The sequence below is a fragment of the Podarcis bocagei genome, assembly GCF_964188305.1.
Source record: "Podarcis bocagei genome assembly, chromosome: 1".
In the NCBI taxonomy this organism is placed as follows: domain Eukaryota; kingdom Metazoa; phylum Chordata; class Lepidosauria; order Squamata; family Lacertidae; genus Podarcis; species Podarcis bocagei.
In genome coordinates, this window is record NC_138125.1 from 96,434,843 (window position 1) to 96,462,245 (window position 27,403).

General features: G+C 44.0%; 1 protein-coding gene across 5 annotated transcripts in view; it reads left to right on the forward strand.

Annotated features, from left to right (window-relative positions):
• The window catches only part of LOC308584047 (TGF-beta receptor type-2-like), a 44,054-nt gene that overhangs the window by 11,816 nt on the left and 4,835 nt on the right, over positions 1–27,403 (forward strand). For all 5 annotated transcript variants that reach the window (XR_014006506.1, XM_081188714.1, XM_081188712.1 and 2 more), the window contains exons 2-6: positions 10,387–10,537; positions 12,109–12,311; positions 21,885–22,696; positions 23,849–23,990; positions 26,064–26,191. Coding sequence is in view for 4 of the 5 variants with exons in the window: in XM_081188712.1 (XP_081044838.1) it covers positions 10,387–10,537; positions 12,109–12,311; positions 21,885–22,696; positions 23,849–23,990; positions 26,064–26,191 (1,436 nt within the window). In the remaining variant the exon portion in view is untranslated. The remainder of the gene's footprint in view (positions 1–10,386; positions 10,538–12,108; positions 12,312–21,884; positions 22,697–23,848; positions 23,991–26,063; positions 26,192–27,403) is intronic.

Below are 27,403 nucleotides of genomic sequence, written 5' to 3' on the forward strand. Positions count from 1 at the left end.
AAAGGGAGGATATAGATAAATAAACTTAATAATCATAAAATAAAGAAGTCTTATTGTGCTGTTCACATTATAGTTACTGTTGTAACGCATAGAGGGCTATTGGCTGAGTTTTGCAAATCCAGCTGCTGTAACTTGCAAGGAGTAGCAAATAGAGGACCAAGAAATATGAGTCTCGCTAATTGATTATAAAGCAACATTTAAAAAAAAATTACATTTCAGTTTTCTAAGACTTTAAAAATAGTATCAGTTGGCAACTTTATCAGCTGCAAGGAGATGGTTACTGGAACTGTCTGATTAAGAAAGGGGTGGCATTAAATTTTAAACCCTTCTTCTTGCTTCTCATGATTTATAGCCTCTTGCAAGATTCATCATTGCAATAAAATAACAAAAAAGGCTGGAAAATGCTTAGCTTAGTGGACCACAGAAGTTTGTCACTGAGTTATAGCAGTTTCTTTGCTCTGACATCTCTTTGTTGGCTCATCAAAGTCTTTCTGCCAGATGGTAAACAGAATGCCTGCCAGAAATTTTCAAACACTCCCCAGGAAGTTCATCTAAATCACCAGTAAACCATTTGCACTTAAAACAGAGCACAAACCCCAGTTGCTCAAATGTGACACAGATAACATTTCTGCCATGTTTACTGTTCCAAGGACAACACCAGATTTATTTACACTGCACTTCCCAGTTCCTTCCCATCCACTTAGATGGGTCTACAATTCCTACAGGGGAAGCAAAATATAGGAAACATGAGTCTCAAGGACAGAGTTGTCGCATTAAATTTGAGGTGCTTCCTGTGCAATCCTATGCATGCCTACTCAGAATAAGCCCCACTGAGTTCAATGGGACTTACTCCTGGGCAAGCACACTTAAGATAGCAGATTTAAGATTCTGAATTTTGGATCCAATGACAGATTCTTTGCTTTTGCTGCATTTTTGTAGACTTGTTGGATACAAGTCACAATGAGCCCATACCCTCATCTGCCACAGAAGGAGCGTATTTGAGCAATAGTTATCCTTAGTTATGGGGCTTACCGTATTTTGCGCCCCATAGGACGCTCCGGCCCATAGGACGCACCTAGTTTTTTGGGGGGGAAATAAAGAAAAAAAAATTTATTTCCCCCCCAGGTGCGGGGCTGGAAGAACCAGGTCGGGGAACAGTGGGAAGGCACGCTCGGCCTCCCCGCTGTCCCCCGAGCTTGTGGGGCTGGCGATGGGGAGAAGTGCGCTGATCCCGGGACTGCAGGCAGCTCTGCACCGCCATCCGGAGCGGGGTGGGACTTAGCGCCCCGCTCCGGATGGCGGCACAGATCTGCCTGCAGTCCCGGCACGGCAGGCAGCTCTGCGCCGCCATCCCGAGTGGGGCGGGACTTAGCGCCCCGCTTCGGATGGCGGCGCAGAACTGCCTGCAGTCCCGGCACGGCAGGCAGCTCTGCGCCGCCATCCGGAGCGGGGCGGGACTTAGCGCCCCGCTCCCGATGGCCACGCAGAGCTGTACTGAGCCGGGGACTGCAGGCAGCTCTGCGCAACCCTCGGAGCAGGTCTCCCGAGGGTTGCGCAGAGCTTCCTGAAGCCTGGAGAGCGAGAGGGGTCGGTGCGCACCGACCCCTCTCGCTCTCCAGGCTTCAGCGAAAGCCTGCATTCGCCCCATAGGACGCACCCAGATTTCCCCTTCATTTTTGGAGGGGAAAAAGTGCGTCCTATAGGGCGAAAAATACGGTAAGTCAAAAGGGAAAGTTGCCTGCATCCTTCTGGACATGATTGATGTGAATTGGTTATAATGTTACAGCAGGGATGGGAAACTGGTGGACCATCAAGTGTTGTACAACTACAACTCCCATTAGCAATAAACCTTTTGTAGGCAAGATGATTGAAGAACCTTGGGAATGCATGGGATCTCTCTGAGAATCAGGTGTAGGGATAGCGGATTTGCTGCCTGCTGTTGGGGTGCTTGTTTACTTCCAGTGTCCTCTACCTGTGTGTCTGTAAGTAAAACAAATATTACAAACGTGGGAAACTGCAGTCAAATAGAACTCTTAAACTCAGGGCTAGTTAATGCACACAGGGGTTAAGACCACATAAATTGTTTTCATAGAATCATAGAATCATAGAATCATAGAGTTGGAATAGACCACAAGGGCCATCGAGTCCAACCCCCTGCCAACCAGGAAACACCATCAGAGCACTCCTGACATATGGTTGTCAAGCCTCTGCTTAAAGACCTCCAAAGAAGGAGACTCCACCACACTCCTTGGCAGCAAATTCCACTGTCGAACAGCTCTTACTGTCAGGAAGTTCTTCCTAATGTTTAGGTGGAATCTTCTTTCTTGTAGATTGGATCCATTGGTCCGTGTCCGCTTCTCTGGAGCAGCAGAAAACAACCTTTCTCCCTCCTCTATATGACATCCTTTTATATATTTGAACATGGCTATCATATCACCCCTTAACCTCCTCTTCTCCAGGCTAAACATGCCCAGCTCCCTTAGCCGTTCCTCATAAGGCATCGTTTCCAGGCCTTTGACCATTTTGGCCTTTGACTGCAGTTTGAAATAGTGAGGCCCAGATTCAGGCATTACCACCTCTGCGAGAATCAAGCCAGTGCCCAAGTACAAATGGGTAGACAAGTTAGATCTTGTACTCTTAATACCGGGATGAATGTGAGAACTGTTTGTCTGGCTCCAAGGCCAATCTGCCTGATATACACATGTAGCAAATTCTGCTGATGACAGAGAATGGACTGTACCACTCCAGGTTGTCAGTGAGGGAAAGCCATTTCCAGTGTTCCTACATTCATTCATTTATGAAAACACTGTCAAAAAAAGGAAAATATCAAACATATCAGAGAGAAAAATTATTATATTTCCACTCTTGAAGTGTTTTCTAGGCTTCGGCCAAAGCACCCCAAAGTCAGTGGGAATTTTTGTTGTTGGTGTCAATGGATTTTAGAAGAGGCCATGGACTTGCTCTTGGATTCACCAATTCAGTATGCAATTTTGCATCTTCCCCCTTTTATTGAAGGATTTTCTTTGTTCACTGATCTGAATAATTTTCTACAAAGTGCTTCAGTAAAATCTTGATCGTAAATCAGCTTATGAGAGCAAACTCTTTTATTAAACTTGAAAGAGAGCCCTAAAGAGGAGAAAATTGGCTTTATAGCTGTAAATGTTTATTGCTTAATCTTCTAATCCCAGAGCAAATGGAGAATATGCGTTCAACATATTTTGTAGTTTAGAATGCCATGCAGCTCCTCCATTACTTTATTTCCAAGGGCCTGAGGTCTGATTAGTTGGGAAAAGGAAAAGATTTATTGTGAAAGTAACAAGCAAAAAGGCGCATAGAAGAAATATTTTTCCACCACACACACACATGCAGTTGTATGTACCAGGGTTGCAGGATTGACCACGAATCCCCATTGCATGTACACACAAGCAAAAATACCGGTATATTGGCCACCATGTTTTCTCCATACCAGCATGATGACAGAGGCACAGAAGTGTGTAGAATGTTATAATGTATACCAACCAGAGAGTAAGAGAGCCTGTGTGATAGCTGCTATCAGACAGCAGCACCAAGCAGAACATCTGCCAAAACCAAAAACTGTACAGTATTGCCTTCATTGCCTTCTCTCCGCAAAGCCACATCTTTAGAGGCAGGGGCTCCTATTGTTCTCTGTTCCATTCCCACTAAACCGACATTCACCTTTGCCTTCTCCCCATTGCTTGCACCAGATATAGAATTGAAGTTTATTGGATTAGACACTAGTGCTGTCTGTTGCCAATGAATACAATGCAATATGCATTTTGCAGGGATAACTGGACTGTCTTCAAAGATAGGAGTTGATTTATTATCAGTTTGCTGTGCTTCACCCCTCCACCCAATCATATTTATACTAACATGACTATATAGATACAATGACTTAAATGTTATGCAGAACAAATCTAATGGATTGTTTTAAATAATTTAATACAGATTAATGACCAGCAGAGGCTTTAACCACTATTTTATAGACACAGAGGTAGCAAAAATGGGGCAAAGGAATTGATTATTCCCCCGGGCATTTTCAGTGCATATTTGTCTTTGAAACAGATTTTCTAAGTGCTGCTTCTGTTGCCATTTCCCCCTCCTGACATGAATTCTCATTAAGACCCTTGGGTTGTGCAAGTTTCCTGTTCAGCGTCTGTGGTTATTTGTGCTGACCAAGTTGTGTCTGAAAAGAACGCCACCCCTTCTCCACAGGCCATAAATAAGTCTTATAATGACTTTCAATTAAGGCTGTTATTAATTTGAACTGTTTCATTTCAGTATCTTTACCGGTAATTTCAAAATGTGTGCCAGTGGAGATTAGAGTACAGTGCAGGGATCGCCAGCAGGCCTGAAGAGATAAATAATTAAACTTTCCTATGAACCCAGAATATCCACCGACAAAAGAGGCTGAAACACACCATGATAAATTCCTGGGCAGGGACTTATGCAAGAACATGGGGAGTAGGCTCCTCATGATGTTATTATATCCTGTTATCTTCCCCATATAATGGATGAGGCCTGCCCCAGGTAGCATATCTTGGATGTCATGAAAGGGCAGCCTACTATCAGTTACTTAACTTATTATTGTGTTTTTACTGGCAGAAAGTGGGAGAGGCACTTGTGGGATTTATTTATGTCTCAGTGATAAAATAACTTGACTTGGTGCCATTTGCTGCTTCATTTCAGGCATCAAAATGTATTGGGTCAGCCTTGGATAGCACTGTAGGCATGTTTATTTTTTGAAAGAATGAGAGCTATGGAAAAGGAAAATAGACTAGTGAATGTGTCTTCATTAAGTATAATTTGTGTTCAGTTATCTTCAGCATTTCGGGCATATCATGGGGATTTGAATAATTGGATGTAAACAGGAGTGGTGTTTCCTTAACATTTCATGATGAATACAAAAAGAAACTGAATGAAGAGCCAAGTTCTTTTCACCCCATAGCTAATCTTTGAAACACTATGTAAGTCTATTCTTTGACAAATTTAAAATGCAATTCTTCTTAATCATGATCATTTGGAGAAAGTTCCACTTGAAACCATTCAGATTGGCATGGTTATGTTTCCCTATGTAAAATAAACAACTCCCTGAAAATATAAAGCTAGCAGAACAGGGAAATAACTGGTCTATAACCCTTCCCTAGTTTGCTAGTTTCCTGCTTGCATGGAATTATTTTCTTGGGGGAACATTATATATATATAATGTATATATATATAATTATATAATATATATAATGAATATATATATATATATATATATGCTTTCGTAGATTTTCACGGGTACAGGAATGCAGGTTTTGGTGTCTTCGGGTGTCTTCCCGTGTAAGAGTTGGGGTGTCTAGGCGACGTTTCGACGAGGTCTCACTCGTCATCTTCAGGCTTGTACAGCCATCTTCTCAGAAAAACTCTTTACAAGGTCAAGAGGTCAAGACACGAAAGCTTTAGCAACTAATCCACACCTAATGACCCTCCTAAGTGGTACTCAGAATATCACTCAAGTAATCACTCAAGATATCCCTCAAGTAATTAATGAACAAAAGAAGAAAAGGCACATTAACCTAGGAACTTCCTCTCTGCCCAGAACGTTGGAGGCTATACACCACACCCCCTCAACAGTATTTATAGGAACTCAAACACTGAGATCCTGCTCTGTTCTAGTAACAAGAAGCCGAAAGCACCAGCCTGAAGATGACGAGTGAGACCTTGTCGAAACGTCGCCTAGACACCCCAACTCTTACACGGGAAGACACCCGAAGACACCAAAACCTACATTCCTGTACCCGTGAAAATCTACGAAAGCATATATATATATATATATATATATATATATATATATATTCTCTCATCCTACAGTCCAAAATGGCCCGGCACTCTCGACCAGCTCATGGGTCTACTATCTCATTCTCTTGCATGTGCAGTAGTTCCAGTCAGGTAAATCCTTTGAAAACAAGCCAAGATTTCCTCCCTTAATATAAGCTATGTGAAAGGTGTTTGGAAATGCAATTACATCCTCAATGTGAAAAAGTGTTCCTCCCATGTGCCTTAAACAGTCTCACCCTGATAAATTTTGAAACCCTTGCTAATGGCCCTTTTGAGGTTAGGCTGATGAGAACCCATCCTCTTGAGCCATAGGCTCTCATAGACCTATCAACCCCTTCATCAGTAGGGTGTAAACTGTGTGCTTCCAAGTAGGAAGCGTATTACATTGAGTTTCCTGCTTGGCAGGGGGTTGGACTCGATGGCCCTTGTGGTCTCTTCCAACTCTATGATTCTATGATTCTATGAGGAACTAAAAGTAACTGATACAGCAAACAGGAACACTAAGAAGAAGCGTGCTGGCTGAAAATTATTGGATACACATGGAAGAATCAACAACATTGGTGCCTTAGCAATCCCAGAAGCATATTTCTTTTAGGGAAAGATGCTTTGCCTATGTGTCATTAGACACAGCTGTCAGATAAATTGAAGACAGGCAAGTACACAAGTAGGGGCAACATATGCATTAAGAGGCACTCTATGGAAAAACTGAGGTTCATTGCATAAATGAATGGATCACTCTTGCTTTTATCTCCTACTGTCGATTATATTTTCTTTCTCGGTGCCAGGCGACACTGTCACATTCCTCCAGATCAGCCTTTCGCAACCTGTGGGTCCCCAGATGTTGTTGAACTACAACTCCCATCACCCCTAGCTAGCAAGGCCAGAGCTCAGGGATGATGAGAGTTGTAGTCCAACATCATCTGGGGACCCACAGGTTGAGAACCGCTGCTCTAGATGATCATGTAGATACAGTTCTTAATTTTGGGCTCTGGAATCCATGACCTTGCAGGGGCTTCCTCCATATTCACTCAATTCAAAATATGGCAAGCCAGTCCTCCTGCATTTGGGGCAGCTTTCCTGCTCATTCTGCTGAGAGGGGCCCTGGACCTCTGCCCCAGAGCCCTGCCCTGGCAGCACCACTGTGTGCAGATGCGCAGTGTTGGGTTGTGAAGAAAGACTAGTGCTAAACAATACTGTACATACATGCGACGAGCCAGCAGATATTTCATATGGCCACATCTGTACCTTTTGCACAACCTACTAACAGAAATAGGTTTGCCATCACCCTACTAGCCTTTCACCATGTTGCTGCCTATATAGTTATGCGGAGGAATTTGCAGTGTGAACTGGCCCTGATGAGATTCTACTATCAATCATGGGACCCACGGTAAACAAGCCCATTAACTGGAGCTATTGCCAAATCACACTAGGAACACACCCAAGTATTGCACGTGTAATCTAAAAAAAAAAAAGAGACGTTCAAAAGAATGTTGGTTCTGATTCATACACTTCCCCAAAAGAAAAATCATCACCAGCTGTGCAACAAGATGCATCAAGACCAGTCTAAATGTGGGGGGGGGGGTCCTTAAATGCAAAGGCAAATTAGGGTTGGAGGTGGGGAGTACTAACCAGTCTTCCCCAGCCTAGTGTGCTCAGGATGCTTTGTACTACAGCTCCAATCATCCCTGACCATTGGATCATGCTGCTGGGAGTTGTAGTCCCATACAACTTGGGGGACCTATGTTTGGGAAGGCTGGTCCATTAGGGCAAGTGAGGGGCTGCCCCACCAAGCTCAGCTAACCAGCTTTCCCTCCTTATTTACAACCAGTCTTGGGGGGGGGGGGAAGATGTCAGCTCCCTCTTCCTCCTCAATCTCAGGGTTTCCCCTTGTTGCAGAGAATTCAGCAGGGACAAGGATGGAGACAAAACTAGAAGTAGTTGGCTCTGCCTGTCATTGGTTCTGGCTCCACCTACTATTGGGCTCCCCAACTTCTACCCCACCAGTATCAATGGGCACCAGCCACCACTATAGACCACTTATGAATCCAGATAAAGCACTGCCACCAAGTTACGAAAACTTTCAGTGAGAGGTTATTGCTAGCTTGGTTCATCATGTGATTCCCCCCCCCATCTGTTTTGGAAGGCAAGCTTTTGCATAGGAGCCCAGCTTCTTAATTAGTGAAAATCAGGGCAAGAAACTTGCTAAAACTACTATTAGAACTTTGTGTCCCTGAACCATTAGCTTGTAGTTTAACTGCCACATCACTCATCTTACCCCTAATTAAACCCAGATGAATGCTTTCAATGTTAATACTCAGATAATTTAATAAAGCTGCACAGGCAGTAAAGTAACAATAAGCTTCTACAAAAAGCTTTCCAGATGTTGCAGAGGCAAATACAAAGCATCAAAATAAAAACTTTTTTTAAAAAAAAAAAAGATTGGGAAAGCAAAACTTGGCACGAACTATAAACTAATTAAATATGAGGATGAGGTCTCCAAGAATAAATTGAAGACATAAGGGTTTGGTGGTAGCCAATAATGATTGTACTAGTCAACGTCTGTCTGTCTGTCTGTCTGCCTCTGCCTCTGTCTCTGTCTCTGTCTCTCTATCTCTCTCTCTCTCACACACACACACTCACACACAAACATCGGAATTCACCAATCATAGGATTACTGTCTCTTTTGTAATGCAAAATTTCATTTTATGCACCAGGAAATGGGATGGGAGATTTATTGCTGGTTGCCAGAAACTAGAGAACAATAAAGGGTCAAATCTGAATATTGGTATAAAATATTCTTTGGAAGAACATCATGATAATCAGAACCAGATATCTAGGTCTGCTTTTCAGCTTCTGAAACAGCATCCATTGACTCTTGGCTATAACAAATTTGCTGAGTACTGAATCTAACAAAATTGCTCTGCCTCATTCCAAAGAATTGGGGAGCTTTGCAAGCTTCTAGTAGCAAGGGTTAGGAACCCTGATGGCCACAGGATTTCACCTGTGGATAAGATTAAGTTTAATAGTGTTTTCCTTGACCCTCACTGAAACTGGCTTGGGAGGCAGGCCATTGTTCTGTACTGTCTTGATCTTTCAATCAAGCATGTTGCCTTAATTTGCTATTCTGCTACTTTTGGTCTTCCCCATCTGTCAGAGCTGTGCCAGATAGGTCAACACAAATGTTTGTGAGAGAGAAGGCCTTTTCTGTGTGATCAGCCAAAATGTGTCCCAATCACATTTTAGCCCTTGCTTGATACCCCCTCCTAGTCTTGTTCATGTGAAAAGGTAATGTCAGAGCGGTTCTGAGAGCATCACACATGGGTTGTCCCCAGACCACAGCACCATATGTACAAGATAGTTATGCTCAGCCCATTTTGAGTGTACAGAACTTACTGGGTTCTGCTTCCTTTGGAAGGAGGTCAGTGGCATGCTTATGGCATTTTGTAATATGTGAGTTCATTTACAGATATGAAGGTTGATTATAGGTAAAGACACAGCTTAAATACTTCAAAAGACAGCCAAAGTCTACATCAGATCACCAGATCATCAAATCGCCAGGGGCTTAATTTCCCCGAATACTTTGATTCAAACTGCATTTCCTATCGTTTCTCTTCACACACAAGACATCTAGATTACATCATCAAGGGGGAGGAGGTCTGCTTTTGCCCGATTCATAAGACGCAAGGAGGATTGTCTAATAATTAGTTTCTATGGAAACACATCACCTGAATACTCAGGACTATTAACAGACTCCTCTGTCAAGACTCTGGCACATACTGCCTTAAAACAACTCATGGTGATAGTCCTATTCACCAAAAAAAGAAAAGGGGGGGGGGGACAACTTACAGCAAAACCCATTGCAGTATATTGCCCTTTGAGTGCTCAGTGGATACAATATCCCCATAACAGAAGTGCAACCTTGAGAGAAGATGAAGTTTGCTATAAGCCGATGCATTAACATAAACGTATGCAGAAACACCCAGAAAGCTTGTGACTGTGCATGTTAGTGAAAGTTGTTTTGCATGTTGGTGTGACAGTGCATGGATGTATGAATGCAAGACACAGAATTAATGAGTGCACTTTTAATGAGGCCTAAAGGGAAACAGAATATGGTCAGTGTTTGCTACAGAAAGAGAATCCCCTTATCACACACACACACACACACACACACACACACACGGCTCAGCTATACAGCTGCAAATAAAATGTTTTAAGTGTGTTGTCAAGTGCATTATACAAATGTGACACTAGATGGCAATGGTGAGCTATGGCAAAGTCAATATATTTTTCAAAACATTTTTGAAAAAAGCATTTTCACAACATGTTTTTATGTGTATCTAGATTCCACCAAACACACACATTCACATGGTGCTTGCAATATGTGAAACCTGTGCGTTCCCTCCCCGTGGATGACTGTCTCATAGTACTGTATGACAATTAATGACCCATGTGTGAACTCAGAATCAGCAGATGAGACGTATGTACAAAATGGGTCATTCAAACAACTAAAGATGCTCCTTTTGTTTGATTTCTTTTTACTCACAGCACATGACGGCCAAGGAGGGCGGAATGTGAAGAGCAATTTATGTAAGTGGTGTAATAACACGTACCCAGTCTGTAAAGATCAGGAGTGCTACAGCAACTGTGATCTCAGCTCCTATTGTGAAAAGTCAGAGGAAATCTGTGTGTCTATATGGTAAGCAGGCAAAGAGCACCAACCCTCATTAAGCACATCCCTAATGGGCGATGAAACAAACTGTCAATGAAATCAAATGCACAGATATATTAGAATATTAGAATATGGGTAAAAGGAAATATATACATTATAAGCAGGGCTTTTTTAAACCCTCTCAGGTGGGTTCTGGCACCTCTGTTAATAAAAACATTTACATATTAAATGTAAAATAAAGTGCAAGAACATAGTTACAGAAAGATCCACACCAAGCAGTTACATTTTCCAACTGCTGCACATTATATCTTGAGGATTCTAATAAGTACAAAGTCATGGTTGGGGACAAGCAATTGACATTTTTAATTTATATGGGAGTTCATCTGATAGGAATGAAAGTGTTGTCCTGTACCTTCCCCCCTTTAAATGTGGGGGTTTTGATCCTGTCGATTTTGGACTTTCCAAGGATGGAAAAACCTTACATTTCCAGGTTCAAGACAACAGTATGATGAGGAGGCTGCCATGTGGACACCACTGCTTTAATGGGGAGGCAGGCAGGTGCAAATATGTGTTTTGCTCCAGTGTGGACAAGCCCAAAGACAACTTTTGGATACACTTCCAGTTGGCATCGGGAAATATTAACAGCCTTGGGCAGCATTCACCTAATGAGCCCCATCAGCAGAAGCCCCGTGCAAGGACCTCCAGTTGTGCAACAAGACTCCCCCTCCTCCCCAAAATGGTCAGGAGAACCCCCAGAACAATATGCGGGGTGAGGAGAGGAAAGAATCATTCCATCTGGCAAGCCGCAGAACATTTGTAACAGGCAGTTGTGAATTCCACCCCTTGTACAAAGCACTGCTTAGGCTACTGTGTCTATAGAATCATAGAGTTGGAAGGGATCCAAGGGTCATCTAGTCCAACCCCTGCAATACAGGAATATCAGTTAAAGCATCCATGGCAGGTGGCCATCCAACCTCCGCTTAAAATCCTGCAAGGAAGGAGAGTCCACAGCCTCCTGAGGGAGACTGTTCCACCATCGAACAGCTCTTACTGTCAGAGAGGGATGTGGGTAGCGCTGTGGACTAAGCCACTGAGCCTCTTGGGCTTGCCAATCAGATGGTTAGCGGTTCAAATCCCCATGACGGGGTGAGCTCCCATTGCTCTGTCCCAGCTCCTGCCATCCTAGCCGTTTGAAAGGACACCAGTGCAAGTAGATAAATAGGTACCGCTGTGGTGGGAAGGTAAACGGGGTTTCCATGCACTCTGGTTTCCATCACGGTGTCCCGTTGCACCAGTAGTGGTTTAATCATGCTGGCCACATGACCTAGAAAGCTTTCTGCAGACAAACACCAGTTCCCCTGGCCTGAAGTGAGAAGTCACCTTGGACTGGACTTAACCGTCCAGGGATCCTCTACCTTTTTACCTTTACCTTACTGTCAGAAAGGTTTTCTGTATGTTTAGTTGGAATCTCCTTTCTTGTAACTTGAAACTATGTTCAGGACTGATTTATTATTTGTTTATGAACAAGTACATAAATGTTGGCTTACATTATTCTACCTTCACAGTGATCATTTTTTCCAATTAATTATGCATTTCAGGAAACAAGACAACGAGAGCATTAGAGTGAGTACTCTTTGTCACAATCCACAGCTTCCAGTGGAAAATGTCATGGTTCCCAAGTATAACACATCCCAGTGTGTTATGGTCCGTCAGCACAATGAGGAGGGGATATTTTACATCTGTGGCTGTGTGAATGAACAGGAATGCAATGACAAACTCATTTTTGAAAAGCACACCAATGGTGAGTATTCTTCCTGGTTTGAGTCCACCTTTCCCCATCTTAGAGGAGATTATTTTTATTGAGACTGTTGGCAGTGGCAGACTTTGGGCTTTAAAATTTCAGTGGCACTCTCACCTTCTGTTGTTTGTCATTGTTGCGACGGTGTTGCACCCAGTGTAGGCAAACTGACTGTGCTCCCCTAAATCCGCCTCTGCCATTGGGGTGCGTGTGTTAAATCCTTTCTCGCCCACCTTCATTCCCAATCATTCTTGCCCCTGCTGCAATTGGGGTGAAAGGGGGGAGGAGAGGACTGATATAAAGGCAATGTTATTTGGGTTGAAATGATTGAGTCAATTCATAGAGAGGAGAAAAAAATGACTCAAGCACAATGTAGAAAATGGCTAGACTGAACAATCTAACCTGGCGGATTACAGTGGTACCTTGGTAGTTGAACGGCTTGGCTCCCAAACAAATCAGCATCTGAACGCTACAAACCCGGAAGTGAGTGTTCCTGTTTGCGAACGTTTTTCGGAAGCCAGACGTCCAACACAACTTCCGCAGTTTCCGACTGAGTGCAGGAAGCTCCTGCAGCCAATCAGAAGCCACACCTTGGTTTTTGCACCATTTTGGGAGTCAAACGGATTCTCTTGAATTTAGAGAACCAAGGTACCACTGTAGTAACACAGTTGGCTATTTCCACCTGGGGAAATGATGCGGCTATTCAACTGAATTTTAAGAAGCTTGACTTTCTGAGCTCTGAAGGGGTGGGGAGGGAAGCTGGACAGAACATGAGAGGGGGATGTTTTGTTCACAACATTATAGATTCCCCAGAAAAAGTGAGAGAATGCAGTGTAAATATTCCACAGTAAATGCTCAGTGTGAAAGTGGCCTATGTTGCAAGGCAGGGAAGGAGTTCTGCCTAAGGTCTTGTTGACTGTCAAAGTAGATCAGTTACAGTAACTGACCATGAAAGTAGACCAGTAGTAGCCAACAAGGTGACCTCTAGATGCTGCTAGACTTGTGGGCCTTAGCCAGCGCAGCTGATGGCCAGGGAAGATGGGAATTGCAGTCCAATAACATTGGAAGGGCAGCATACTGGCGATCCATGGTGGATTGATGGTTTGACTCCATAGGCATATGTTCAAGCCAGTATTATTTTAGACTTGTAAGCTAAGCCATCGCTTTCAGTGTTGACCTTATCAGATGTTAGTTTTGCGAGGAATGGGATCTGTTTCCTGCTTATACAGTCTAAAAACAGAGATGGCCCAACCGCACTCCCCACCTCCCAAACATTCCATTGAAAGTTTGCCTGTCAGGCAAAAACATAAAACACCAGGCTGGGTCATGTGTGGGAAGGAACAAAATGTAGCAGGGAGATGCCTCTCCCCATCCCTCCTGCCCTAATTGTGGGTCTGCTTAGTTTGGACCAAACTGTGGTAAAGCTTGATGCAGTTTTTGAGCTGTGAAACTGAAACTTGAGTTTATCCAATGTGATCTCCTGTGCAATGATTACGTAGCCTGCTTTAGGAAGAAAATTGCCCCTTAAGTCACATTATCAGCTTCAGAATCTATAGCTGAATTATAAATGGTGCTCCAGAAAATTCCGCAGGCATGATGGGCAGACTATTTATTTTAATGCAACATTTAATGCAAATATTTATTTATATGTCATGTGATATTACATATAAAAATCAAGGTTAGAACTGTTGTATCTTAATTGCATGGAAAAACAAGTAAAAAAGCAACAGAAGTGACAACAAACCGTATTTGGAAGCAAGAGAGCAGTAGAATCTCAGTTGAACATGTAGGAACTTAGCATTCTGTGGTTGCTGTCATTGCACGCAGTTGATACTGTTCGCTGTGGCCTGGCTTACACCATAACACTAAGCCAGACCATGTGTAAGTGTTCAGGTAGCAACAGAAAAAATCACAGCCACTTCACTGTTCCCTCAGTCCTCCTGCAGCCATGCTACCTTGAGTTAAGCAATGGTTTGACATGTTAAATCTGTCCAGGGAGAGAAACTTGAGCATGGGTTTGGACATAACATTAAGCGAAATCATACCTTACTTTACAGCAGGAGGACTTGATTTTTACTGTAAAAACACACACTTATTCAGGCTTAGCCATGGTTTGGGCTTAACATTATGTGCACACAGGGCCAGTGACTGTTCTCTCAGCAAGGAATATATGAGCTACCACTTTCTTTTTTCAACACAGACCAAGTCCACATAACATAAAACGCAACTGTTTGACAGGAAAAGCATAATAACAACATGTGGCCATTAAATGAATTATCATTTTAGTTATCAGTAAGTTACACTGTTGATTATGATCACATCTTATGGCAGCCAGTGCCAAGGTCAAATGGACAGTGCAGTGGCGGCGACAAAAATCATTGCTTTTCATTATAGACCAGGGGTAGGCAACCTAAGGCCCATGGGCCAGATGTGGCCAGTCACCTTCTCAATCCGGCCCATGGACAGTCCAGGAATCAGCGTGTTTTTTACATGAGTAGAATGTGTCCTTTTATTTAAAACGCATCTCTAGGTTATTTGTGGGGCATAGGAATTTGTTCATCCCCCCCCCCCTGCAATATAGTCCGGCCCACCACATGGTCTGAGGGACGGTGGACTGGCCCACAGCTGAAAAAGTTTGCTGACCCCTGTTATAGACAGTGCATTTTTCCTGGAAGGGACGCAGGGGTACACATACCCCTAAACATTTTGTGAATCTTTGTACTTTTGTCCATTTACTGTATTTCTTTTTCCCGATTTGAACTATAAAATGGTGGTTTTCTTGAGTCAAAATGAGAGTACCCCTAAAAAAAAATTAAGAAAAAAAGCACTGATTATAGATATACTGTGTGTGAAGTTTTATACCTCGGGCCCTTTAGAGTTAGCAGTATGCAAAGAAACTCATATTCTCTTGGCTTCCTTGGATCATTTAAAGCAGTAGCACGTTATTGTTTGGTGTTCAGAAAGTAGCATACCATATTCATTATATGCCATTTATCCCCCTACACCCTTTTGAGAGCAGACAAGGACCATAGGAAGGTGGCCAAGGCTATATTATAACTCTAAATCTACCTAATAGAGATTATATTGCTCGATTCAGAATATATCCATTGAGGAATATTTAGATGCCCTCAACATTTCTTGTTTCATTTGACCGTGAGGTGGGTTTTTTTCTTTCTTCCAGAACCAATTCATTTCTGGCAGAGAAAGCAGTGGGAGGCACAGAGAAATATGAGGCGATGGTTTTCCTTTTCTTTACATTTCAGCATTTGTTTTCATAGAAAACAACTGCTTGCCTGATAATTCTTCAGGCTCATTTAATGATCCCTGCTACAAGCTGATGACTTTGCAGCCCGGGAGGCAACATACTTAAGCAGCTGATGGGAATTATGTACACAGTTATTACTTCAGGGTTTGCACATAAGAGAAGTCCTGGAAAATCCTCTGAAAACCATTCTGCTTTCCATTGGATTTCACAGCCTTTAGCGATGTAGTCATACCCATCAGGTAAATCCATTAGAGAAGCAGGAGATAGCCAGGCTTCGCGCTTTCCAAAACAAACTCAAATTATATCATTTGAGGTTGATCCTGTGGTTTGAACTCAATGCCTATTTTAGAAACATTCACAGCTTAGCAGAAGTTAGCTGTGGCAGATTTTTATTTTTTTGTAAACTGCCAAGTAAAACAGCCAAGTGCTTTGAGTTTCTTTTTCCAGTATCTGAACTGTGGGCTGCACCCACTGAGGTCATGCAGCAAAGGCTTTTTGCTTAGGGGATGGCTCTTGAACTTCTCTTCCTCACTATTATACTTGGCCAAGAATCCTTTCAAAGATTTTATTTGAATTTCATGAGTAGCAGTGAGGAACTGCACCTATCTCTTTGCAACGGGGAGAAGAGATCGTATCTCATATCTTGCTTGTATTGAAAACAACTCCCCTGGCTCCCAGCAGTTTCCAAGTTCAGTTGAAAGTGCCAGTATTAACTCTTAAAGCCACACAGTTTATCTTCCTAATACCTGATGGGCCATCTTCTCCCATATCAATCTGCTCATCCACTGAGGTCACTGCCTGAGGCCTTCCTTAAGCTGGTCCCACCATCTGAAGTGTGGTGGGCAGTGACCAAAAAGAGCCTTTTTAATGTAGATCCTCAGCTTTGGGGTGTCAACGTTCCTAGAGAGACCCATGAATATCAAGTCAAGTCAAGTTTATTAAATTTGTGAGGTCCATGCCTTTACACAAAATACCATAAAACATTATTAAAAGATAAACAATAAAATTATAAAAGTAAGCTAAAATTCATGCCATGCTGTCCCAGCAAGGAAACTACCCAATAAACCCCACCATTCAGGGAAGAAGATATAGCAACAGGTTAGGAGAGCAATGGAAGGGGCCTCACCGTTTCATCCAGGAACCATACCCTAGTTTTCATAGCCTTCACCACAAAGACCGCTACCACGTGAGAAATCCGTGGATCAGCGTCCACCAGTAAAAACTTTACTTGGTCCTCAGAGTTGACTATTGATTTGGGAATAGTTTGTAACATCGCATCCCTGAAAGCCGAATAGATGGGACAATACAACATGTAGTGTATGAGATCCTCTTTGGTTCTCATATAACAAGGACATATACGCTGCTCTACTGGGATTTTTGCATATCTGCCTGTCAGATAGGCCGTAGGAATGGTTTGAAAACGGGCCATAGTAAAGGCTCTCCGAAGAGTGGGATTGATGATATTCGCCAAATAATTGGCGCAGATTTTGACTGCTTTCAGTCGAGGAAACCAGTGGGAGGACCCTAGGATCTGTATTTTTGTGATATCTAACAAAGCGTCTCTCTCCAGGATCCATTTCCGGACTTTGTCCGGGCTCCACAGTTTAAGGATATTAAACTCTGGTAGGGTGTATCTAACCAGGATCTCAGATAAGTTTTGGCACCAAGTGGTGTTCTTTTGAAAAGATACAAAGGCTTGTTTGGCCAATAAGGTGTTTGAAGTGTTTGCAAGATTGATGTAAAATCGTAGGAATCTTAAGTGGGCCCTGGCAGATACAGAGGGTAATCCAACCTCCACCCTCAGGAAAGCTGCTGGGGTTCCTTGAGGAAGGCCTAGAATCCTCTTGAGATAATAATTTTGCAAAATTTCAAGCCGTTCCAACAGCCTCTGGTTCCACCCCCAGAGTTCTATGCCATATAACATCTGGGGGATAGCTTTCCCAACAAAAGCTCTTAATGCCGGGATCACCAGTTGTCCCCCCCTGGAATGGAAGAAACTAAGCAAAGCACCAATTGTCCTTCGTGTTAAAATGGTTACAGCCTTAAAGTGGGCTAGCCAACTAGATGTAGCCTGGAATGTAACACCCAGATATTTAAAAAAAGGACACTGTTCAATCATATGTCCATCTAAAGACCATCTAGAGATGTGGCGAGCTCTAGTGAACACCACAATTTTTGTTTTGTCATAGTTTATCTTTAGTGAGTTATGGGAACAGTAGGCTGCGATCCCCTCCAGCATGCTACGTAAGCCTCTTCGGGTGAGTGCCATTAAAGCCATGTCATTGGCATATAGCAATATATTCAGGCGTTTACCTTCAAGGGCTGGAGCCGATGACTTGTACTTTGCCATGTACTGAACAATGTCGTTTATATAAAAGTTAAAAAGAAATGGGGCTAGCAGGCATCCCTGTTTGACCCCTTTCCCCAATGGCAGTGGGTCCGTAAGAGTTCCCGATGGCCCAGTTCTGATTTTGACTGTAATGTCTGTGTGTAGCTCTCTGAGAATTTTTAAAAGTCGTCTATCAATGTCCGTTTCATGTAATTTTTTCCATAGTCTATCTCTACAGATTGAATCGAAGGCAGATGTCAAGTCAACGAAGGCCACAAAGAGTCTGCTCTTATACGCTTTTGCATATTTAGCTACCAAGGCCTGTAGTACCATGCAGTGACCTATCGTATTGTGGCCCTTTCTAAATCCTGCCTGTTCCTGGTTGAACAGGTTAGAATGGTCCGCCCAATCTATCAGCTTGTTTAATAAGTACCGGGTATAAAGTTTGTATGCGATGTCCAGAAGGCTTATAGGGCGGTAGTTTGCTGGATCTTGAATATCTCCCTTCTTGTAGATAGGGGCTACCACACTTAGTTTCCAGTTTGCTGGGATTTTACATGTGTTGTTTATTGCCGTAAAAAGTTTGGCCAAAAAGATGGCCCACCATCGGGCATTTGATTTAAAAACCTCAGGGGGGATCATATCCTCACCAGGAGCTTTGCCATTTTTTAAAGTTTTAATTAGCTGTAGGCACTCTGATTCCGTAACAGGATCCCAGCTAGCTAGATGCTCATTCTTCAATGGGAGGAACGGACTCAAATTAGCAGTGTTTGAAAGTGTGTATAGCTTGAAAAAGTGTTGATACCACACATCGGATGGAATACCGCTGTTTACAATTTTTCCTTTGGATGAGACTCCCTGTGCTACTATTGCCCAGAATTTTCTATCGTCTCGCGATTTAATCGCCTTATCAAGTGCCTCCCATTGTTCCTTCCTATATAGGGATTTCTTGAGTTTTAAGATGTTTTTATAGTAAGAGCGCCATCTGTGTAAATTTACCATAGATGACAAAGTCCTCTCCTGTTTTACCTTATTTTGTTGTTTCCTAAGCAGGGATCTTAGCTTCCGGCAGTCTTTGTCAAACCAGACCCCCGATTTGTTATGTTGTTTGGGAGGCCTGGTGTTTATAAGAAATGGGAAAAGAGACTCTGAGACCCGCTGGTATAGTGAAAAAGGGTCAAAGTTAGGTAAAAGACACTGGTCTCTCAGAACCAATAAATCTGGAGATTGCAGGTGTTGTTTGATTTTAAGCTCCAGCTCGCTGTTCCATTTAGAGGGACTGCACAATGTAGATGTTGTAATCCCCCTGATTCGAGGGGAGTTAGTGAGATTGCTCTAGGAAGATGGTCACTCTCGGTTCTGTTAAAAGTGCTGAGACCCTGTGTCCTCTCCAAAATTGTTGGGGAGACCAGGATATGATCAATCACACTTGCACCACGAGGGCCGATAAAAGAGAAGAAACCTCCTGACCTATCCATGTAAGTACCGTGCAGGTTATACAAATTATGCTTAAAAGCAATCTCCAGTAATGTAATACCTGCCTTATTCATGACCTTTTCATCGGAACTCCAAGGGATAAACCAGTCTGCCTCTGGTAAAAACTGGGTTTTGGAGCTATACGAGTTGATGTCGCTGCCTATCCTGGCATTAAAGTCACCTGCCAGAAGGATGTTCCAGCCTAGAGAGACCCTTATTACTCTCATTTGGCTGCCAGGCAAAATCATTTATGCTTTCCCCAGACTTTAAAGAACCATTAGCATCAATGGTAGCTTTCTTTTTTGTAAACTTAAAATAGTTTCCATTTTTACTAGCTATCTGAATGAACTGTTCCCATTTTAGTTCATTGAGTTAGTTTGTATGCTTTCTTTTATGAGTTTCATTTTTTAAAAAACGACAACACCTTTAAGCATGTGTACAAATGCATGCACATGGACCTTACTTACGGTTTATTCAAGGATGCAGTCAGTGAGTATCCCTTAGGTGGATCTCAACATGCAGAAACGTTGCAATGTAAACTCAGCAGTAAAGCTTGTTTCATTGCAAATACTCCCAGCTAATGGGGCAGCAGCAGGTTCACATTACAACCAGCAGGTGGCAGCAAAGAGGCTGCAGCATCTGCGAATCAGAGGCGCAAGTACTGTAAGGCGCTATAGTTGAAAGTGCGGTTTACAAACATCCCCATCCTAGTAGTGATTTCAGCCACTAGGAACTGCAGAACAGGATCTTTCGCACAAAGATTAGCCTGCCTGTTCTTCAAGCGTTCGGCATGGTTATAATCCAGCTCTTACAGACCTGGCCTAATAGCAATCAATCTGCTCCGTAATCTTCACTTCACAAGGAAAGATAGTGGTGCCAAGTCTTGGTCTCTTTCCTGACCAGAGCTGCAATTCCAGGGCCACTCGGCTGCAGTGTGAAACAGGTTCTTACTTACTGAGTGTGGCTGGGGAGGAGAGTGAGCATCTATGGCAGCTCCACCCAGCAGGCTCCTTTCACAGTGATGCATTTTGTGCTTCTTATGAGTGCATTAACAGTACCCACCACTGGGTGCTTTCTGTTTTCCCACCTACAGAGATTTACCTGTTTAGGTGCCTCTGGGAAATTAAGAGGTCTCAGCAGCACTGCACCTAGCTGCCCCATGATAAAATTAAAAAATCTGTGAGTTAAAAGGGTGGGGGGAGGGAAGGGTGGGGGGTGGAAGGAGTCTTGGGAGTCAGACCCTCTGGACCACGCTCCCACACTGCCGCTGGATGGACTGCTTTTCCTTAGCATTCCTTCCTTAGATTAATCTGATCATTGATAGCAGGGCCATTTATATTTTCAAAAGACCTGGAGCAAAGGAGTTACCAGCATTTTCCACCCTTGGTCTCTTGGGTTTATGATCTAAGAGCTGAGTTTTTGTAAAGACTGTTCATTTTAGTCGGCAAGATTTGGCTCTGTCATCTTGAGTGCACATGAAGCTGCTTATACCATTGTCAGATCTACAGTACATATATACTAATTAACAGCACATCTCAAAAGTCTCTGGCATGTGCTTTACCCAATGAGTTGGGGCTCCTTCCCAGATCAGATCTCCTATGTCTTAGAACAAAACAACTAACTTACCAAATTGTAAAATGTGGGGGAAATTTGCCCGTTTCCTAAATGCATGGTAAAGTGCTGCAATGCAGACTGCGGCTGACTTGGTTGTAATCTTTGAGTGGCTGCTGCTCTGCCGATAGTTGCTGAGAATAAAATGAAAAGCAGAGGGGGACCTGATACACCATCTTGAGCTAGGAGGAGGAAAGGTGGGATATACATGTAATAATAAACAAATAATAAATTAACATTTGCCACGTGTTAGACTGCATGGCTATTTTTTCCAAAATCACACTACAGTGGTACCTGAGGTTAAGTACTTAATTCGTTCTGGAGGTCCGTTCTTAACCTGAAACTGTTCTTAACCTGAAGCACCACTTTAGCTAATGGGGCCTCCTGCTGCCGCTGTGCTGCCGCTGCACTGCCGCTGCACGATTTCTGTTCTCAACCTGAAACAAAGTTCTTAACCCGAGGTAATATTTCTGGGTTAGCGGAGTCTGTAACCTGAAGCATATGTAACTTGAAGCATATGTAACCCGAGGTACCACTGTATATATTAAAGAAAACAGACAACCAAGCAAACCCATGGTAGAAAATGTTAGCACTTGAAATGTTGAGCCCTAGGATACAGGAGAAGGTACGGAGGAAGCTGCCTTATTCTGAGTCAGACCACTGGCCCAACTTACCTGAGTATTGTCTGCACTGAGTGGCAGCAGCTCTCCAGGGTTTTTAGACAGGGAACATTTCCAGCTCTACCTGGAGTAGTTGGGGGTTGCGCTGTGATTCTGCCCCACAAGTTATTAGTTTGATGTTCATTCTTCACTAAGAAAAGCTGTTCATGTTGACTAACTGGCCTATGCGGAGATGTTCTTGCTGTATATTATTTTTCGCTTTCCTTTCGCCATAGGATACTCCATGCTACAAAGCAAAGAAATAATTCCCGTGGCAGCCATCAGCCTGCTGCCCCCACTGCTGGTTGCCATCATGATAACGGTGACGTTCTATCTCTGCCGAACCCACAGGCAGAGGAGGAGAGCCAAGGAGTGGCCCCAGAAACAAGTCCAGCACCGCCCACTGCCTGAACCCAGCAGAGCCACCAGCTACGACGAGATACTATCTGTCAAGATCGACCACCGCGTCGCCTTGAGCACAGCCTGTGCCAACAACATCAACCACAACACCGAACTGTTGCCTATCGAGCTAGATGAGCGAGTCGGGAAAGGGCAGTTTGCTGAAGTCTGGAGAGCAAAGTTGAAGCATGCCTCTTCGGAGCAGTACGAGACGGTGGCAGTGAAGATTTTCCCCTGCGAGGACTATGCTTCCTGGAAAAACGAAAGCCAGATCTTCAGCGATGCCAATCTCAAGCATGACAGCATCCTTCAGTTCCTCACAGCGGAAGAGAGGCACTCTGGACTCCAGAAAGAATACTGGCTCATCACGGCCTACCACAGCCAGGGAAACCTCAAGGATTACTTGTCCAGGAATGTTCTGAGCTGGAGGGACTTGCAGAAGATGGCTGGCTCCCTAGTGAGTGGTGTGGCTCACTTGCACAGTGACTACACTGCCTGTGGCAGTCCAAAGATCCCCATCGCCCACCGGGACATCAAAAGCACCAACATCCTCATTAAGAACGAACAGGAATGTGTGCTCTGTGATTTTGGGATTGCTCTGAGGCTGGATCCAGCCTTAAGTGTGGAAGATTTTGCAAACAGCGGACAGGTGAGTGCTGTAGAATGAAACCAGCAGAGCAATCCATTCTGCTTGATGGAAAGTAGAAAGATTTTAGCCTCCTTCATGTGCTAGCCATGCAAAGAGTTCTGCAGACTGTGGGGGCTGTGCCACTGGCCCCACCCCAAAACATCATTTGATTTACCAATCCCAGCTTCCATGTGTTGAGCATGGACATTTGCAGAGCGGAAGCCTGCCTTATATAGGTTTTCCATGTGATCTAGAACCCTGTGTAAATGGGGATCCAGGTCACATGAAAGCCTGCTGCATCTGTAGAGCATGACACTCATTAGCTTCCCCTGGACAGCCAGCTCAGCATGTAAATCTTGGGGGTGGGGCCAAAAGTGCTGCCTGCTGCCCTTTCCATGGATGGAGGGCCCTTCTACGTGTGAAGGGGGCCCTTCAGAATGGCAAATATAACCCACAATAGCAGACAGCAGGCAGTATGAAAAAGCTCTGAAAAGGCAACGCTGCTATGGAATTTGCTGCAGGCATTCGGCATCTTCCATCTACAAACATGCAACTATGATTTAAGAGAGCGCCCTGCTTGTTGGTACACAATTGGCTTGGAATCACCTTTGATGCTGAATGACAAATAGCTACTGTGTTCCGGGTTCTGGAGGGTATCTTGTTTTTGGCAGCTAGTTTGTAATCAAAGTCCAGGGCTACTAGATCTTCCCAAGCTCTTTTTGCATTCAAAATCTAACACCACTGAAATACTCAATGTCTTTCCCCTCATGGTGAAGCGGCAGGGAGAGGAGTGATTTGAGCAGAAAGCTGGCCACTGGACAGTAGAGTGGTACTTTCCTCCATTCAAACTCACAGCTGCCCACAGCACCTTTTGGTTTGAATGAGACAAACAGAAAACCCAGGAAAGAAGCTCTCAATTATTGTCACATCTAATTTGGGCCTTGGTTCCCATTCCAGTAAGGGCTGGTAAGTTTAGAGAAGATTTTACGGTCACTTTCCTGGCTACCCTATACTTGGACAAAAACCTAGAGATAAAGGGGTGGAGCAACTCTGGAGCACAAAAGGTCCAGTCTGTATCGCAGATCTTCTCATGCGTTGCAGCCTCCTTTTAACTTGGAATCACCACGGCTTCTCTCCTCCACCCCTTCTAACATCTACTCAATTTATGGCCAGGTGGGCACTGCCAGATATATGGCTCCTGAAGTTTTGGAATCTCGAGTGAATCTCGAAGACCTGGAGTCCTTCAAACAAATGGATGTTTATTCCATGGCTCTGGTTTTATGGGAGATTGCCTCCAGGTGTGATGCCATAGGAGGTAAGTCTATACCAGCAGAGCCCCGCTTTACAGGTCTACTGGGCAAAACAAATATGGCTGTTCCAACAAGAAGTTGCCAGAGGGAGGTGGGAGCAAACCTTAGTGCAGAGAAGCTAACCTATGGCCACCCCACCCTAGACGTTGATGAACTAAAACTCCCAATATCTCTATGACTGCCAGTCATGTAGGCAGAGGCTGATGAAAGCTGTAGTTCAGCAAACATCTGGAGGGCCACAGGTTAGCCATTCCTGCCTTAGCAGAAGGACGCATTTCTCAGATAGAAGGAGGGCATCTCTTGCAAAAATGGGTCTCAGTTAGCAAGGCCAGGAAAGGCTCCTGGCCTCAGGACTCAAAAAGCCGCACTGCCCATAGCCAAGGCAAATAATCCTAGGATAGATAGGCAAATGACCTATCTCAATAGCATGGAGATTTGTGTGGCTCCAGTGGAGATTGTATTGCCTCTCCACTAGGAAATGATTGTACCATTTTATTATGTTAAAAGAGGCGTCACTAAGAGCCTGCTAAAATGAAAGAAAATACCAAGAAGATTGAAGGAAGCATTTGGAGTGCGAATGGCCACTAAAGGAACCCACTTTTCATCAGCAGTAAAAAAAAAAATCATTAACGGGGATTAATTTATTGCTTTAGCATTTCCTGCTACGCAATCAGGCTTTGAACTGGTAGAAGCAATGCTAACCTTTCCTGCTAATTCAAAGTGATTTGGGCTTGTGCTGATTCTAATTCTCATGAGATGCAAGTCCAGGCACTAACATGTGGAACAGTCTACAAGGGCAGTGTATGTGAAATCTATAGGCAAATGTGTTAGCAGGATGGTGGGGATGGGGAGCTATACAGCACTGGTGCAATATGGATTCTGGTTCATTTATCTGTCAGTACATTTATATCCCACCTTTTCTCCAAGGAACTCAAGGTGGCATGAAAAGTTTCCCCCCTTTCCACTTTTATCCTCAAAACAAACCTCAGGTTAGGCTGAGAGGCAGTGACTGGCCCAAGGTCACCCTGTGAGCTTCATGCCTGAGTGGGGATTGAACTCCTGGTCTCCCAGGTCCACCACCCTAACCACTACAACAAGCAACAAATACTTAGCGGCCTCTGCTGTGTCCTACAACGTGGTCCATTAAGGCAGTGTTTCCCAACCTTTTTTGGGCAAAGGCACACTTGTTTGATGAAAAAAATCTCGAGGCACACCACCATTACAGCCCCGTGACGTCAGCGCGCAGCGTCACGCCGGGAGGGACGCACGAAAGTGTAAGTTTCAATTTTTTCCCTCCCCCTTGCCGGGGAACCTCCAAGCTTTGGGGGTGGGAGGAGGCAGCAAAGCGAGGCAGGAAGGAGAGCGCGGCTTGGCTGGGTGAGCTTTGGCAGGGGCAGGGAATGAGAGCCGCGAGGCGGGCGCTGCGGACGGAGGCGCTGCCCGCCAAGCTCGCAGGCAGCCAGGCAGGCAGACGGCGAGAGCCCCGCGCTGGGCGGCCTCTCCTCGCCGCCGCCGCCCCGCCTCTCGCCACCCGACTCGCCCGCCTCCCTCCAGGCAACATCTCGCGGCACACCAGGCAACATCTCGCGGCACACTAGTGTGCCGCGGAACAGTGGTTGGGAAACACTGCATTAAGGAAGTACCTGCTGTACATCCCACACACACACCCCCTGCAACTCCACATCTCAAACACAACCCGGTTGGGCTGTAGGTGCTACTACTTTTAACAGTTTACAGGTTTTAAAACAAACTGTGGGCATCAACCAGCCAATACCGTGCTGCCAATACTAAATGAAGCAAGCTTCTTTTCTGAAACATACAGTGGCATTTCGACAAATCTTTCAATGTGCTGCCTGAATTTAAAAGTGTCCCCTGTTCACAACCTGGCTGCCAAGCTTTGTTATCAATGAACAGTTCTTCACCAGGTACAGCTGCAAGCCGCCACTAGAGGTAGTTTTATTATCCATTTCCTGGTGAATGTTCTCGGTGTCACCACAGCACTGCCCCGACAAGTACATAGTCAATGTGTATCTAAATTGCATGCACATCTAGCTAACATCAACGCTGCTTCCTTGCAGAGGTGAAGAACTATGAGCTGCCATTTGGATCAAAGGTCCGGGAGCAACCCTGCATGGAGGTTATGAGAGATGTTGTACTGCATGGTCGAGGGCGTCCAGAGATACCTGGCAATTGGCTGGTGCATCAGGCAAGTACAAAAAAAGGAAGGTAAAATTTATGGCTTTGCCACGAGACCACCTTCTTTTGCCTACTCCTCCTCTTGAACTGTTTCCATTCAAGCTTATAACTGAGAACTGGTGCCCGAGTTTGTTTTCTTCTTCCCTCCTCATCCGTTTTGGCTTCTTTTCTTTTTAGATCGTAAGCCTGAGGGCAGGGGCAGTCTTATTTGTTATTGATCTCATGTTATTGATCTCTGGAAGCCTTTTCCTCTGAAGAGCAGTGCAAAAATGCTTTAAATAAATATTTCCGAGCAGCAGACCTAGAGGTGTGTATCTACACAAACAACATTTGCAGAAATCTTGAAGCCCCTGCCCCCGCCCCCCCAAAAACACTGTCCCCCTCCCCAGGTTTCTGAGGCAAAATGGAGACTTTGGGGGAAATTGAAATTAACATACTTACTTTCTTATCAAACCTAATATGTTTTAACATAAAATGCATCCTAACTTGGCATAGTACAATTTTATATTTGGCATATTTCTGAAATGCAGAGAGTTGGCCTCTGTATGTTTACTCATAACTAATACTGATTCTGTTTGGTGGGACTCTCAAAGTACCTATGATTACAGTCTCAGAAGAATAAATGCTTTACGTTTTGTACAAGCACCGTTGCAAATGCACCCAGTATCAAAGAGCACAAGCTGTCAACTGCTACCGTATGCTGCCTTGTACATTTTCTCATCTTAGTTTTTTTGCAATTTGAAGAGGAAAAAATAAAAGCTAAAAGAAGAAATAAATAACTTTGTATTAAACAAAGTGAAGTGTGCTCGGTGGACAAAAATGGCCTCATATAGTCACAGTCCTCTCATGAACAGTCCTCTTCTCCTCTTAAGGCGTTGTCCTGAGAGATGGGTCCCCCCCACTTTCCATTATAACACTGCCCAAGACCCTTCCAGTCAATTTTTAGTTGCCCCAGCAAAGATGGCGCTGGCTCTGGCAGGACTTGCACATAAGCTAACTGGACAAAGGAGGCAGGACAGAACCTTCTGTTTCCCCTGCCTGGTCAGCTCTATTGGGCTAGTAAAGCAGATCATCTGCTTCATCTGTTTGACTGGCTTCCCATACTGGCTGCGGAGGAAGTGTCTTCACTAATCACCAATACGTGCCTGAAAGAAATCAAGATTTAGTGCAGCTTTCCCAGTAAATCATCAAAATATTTATGTGGGCAATAGCATCAAGCAGA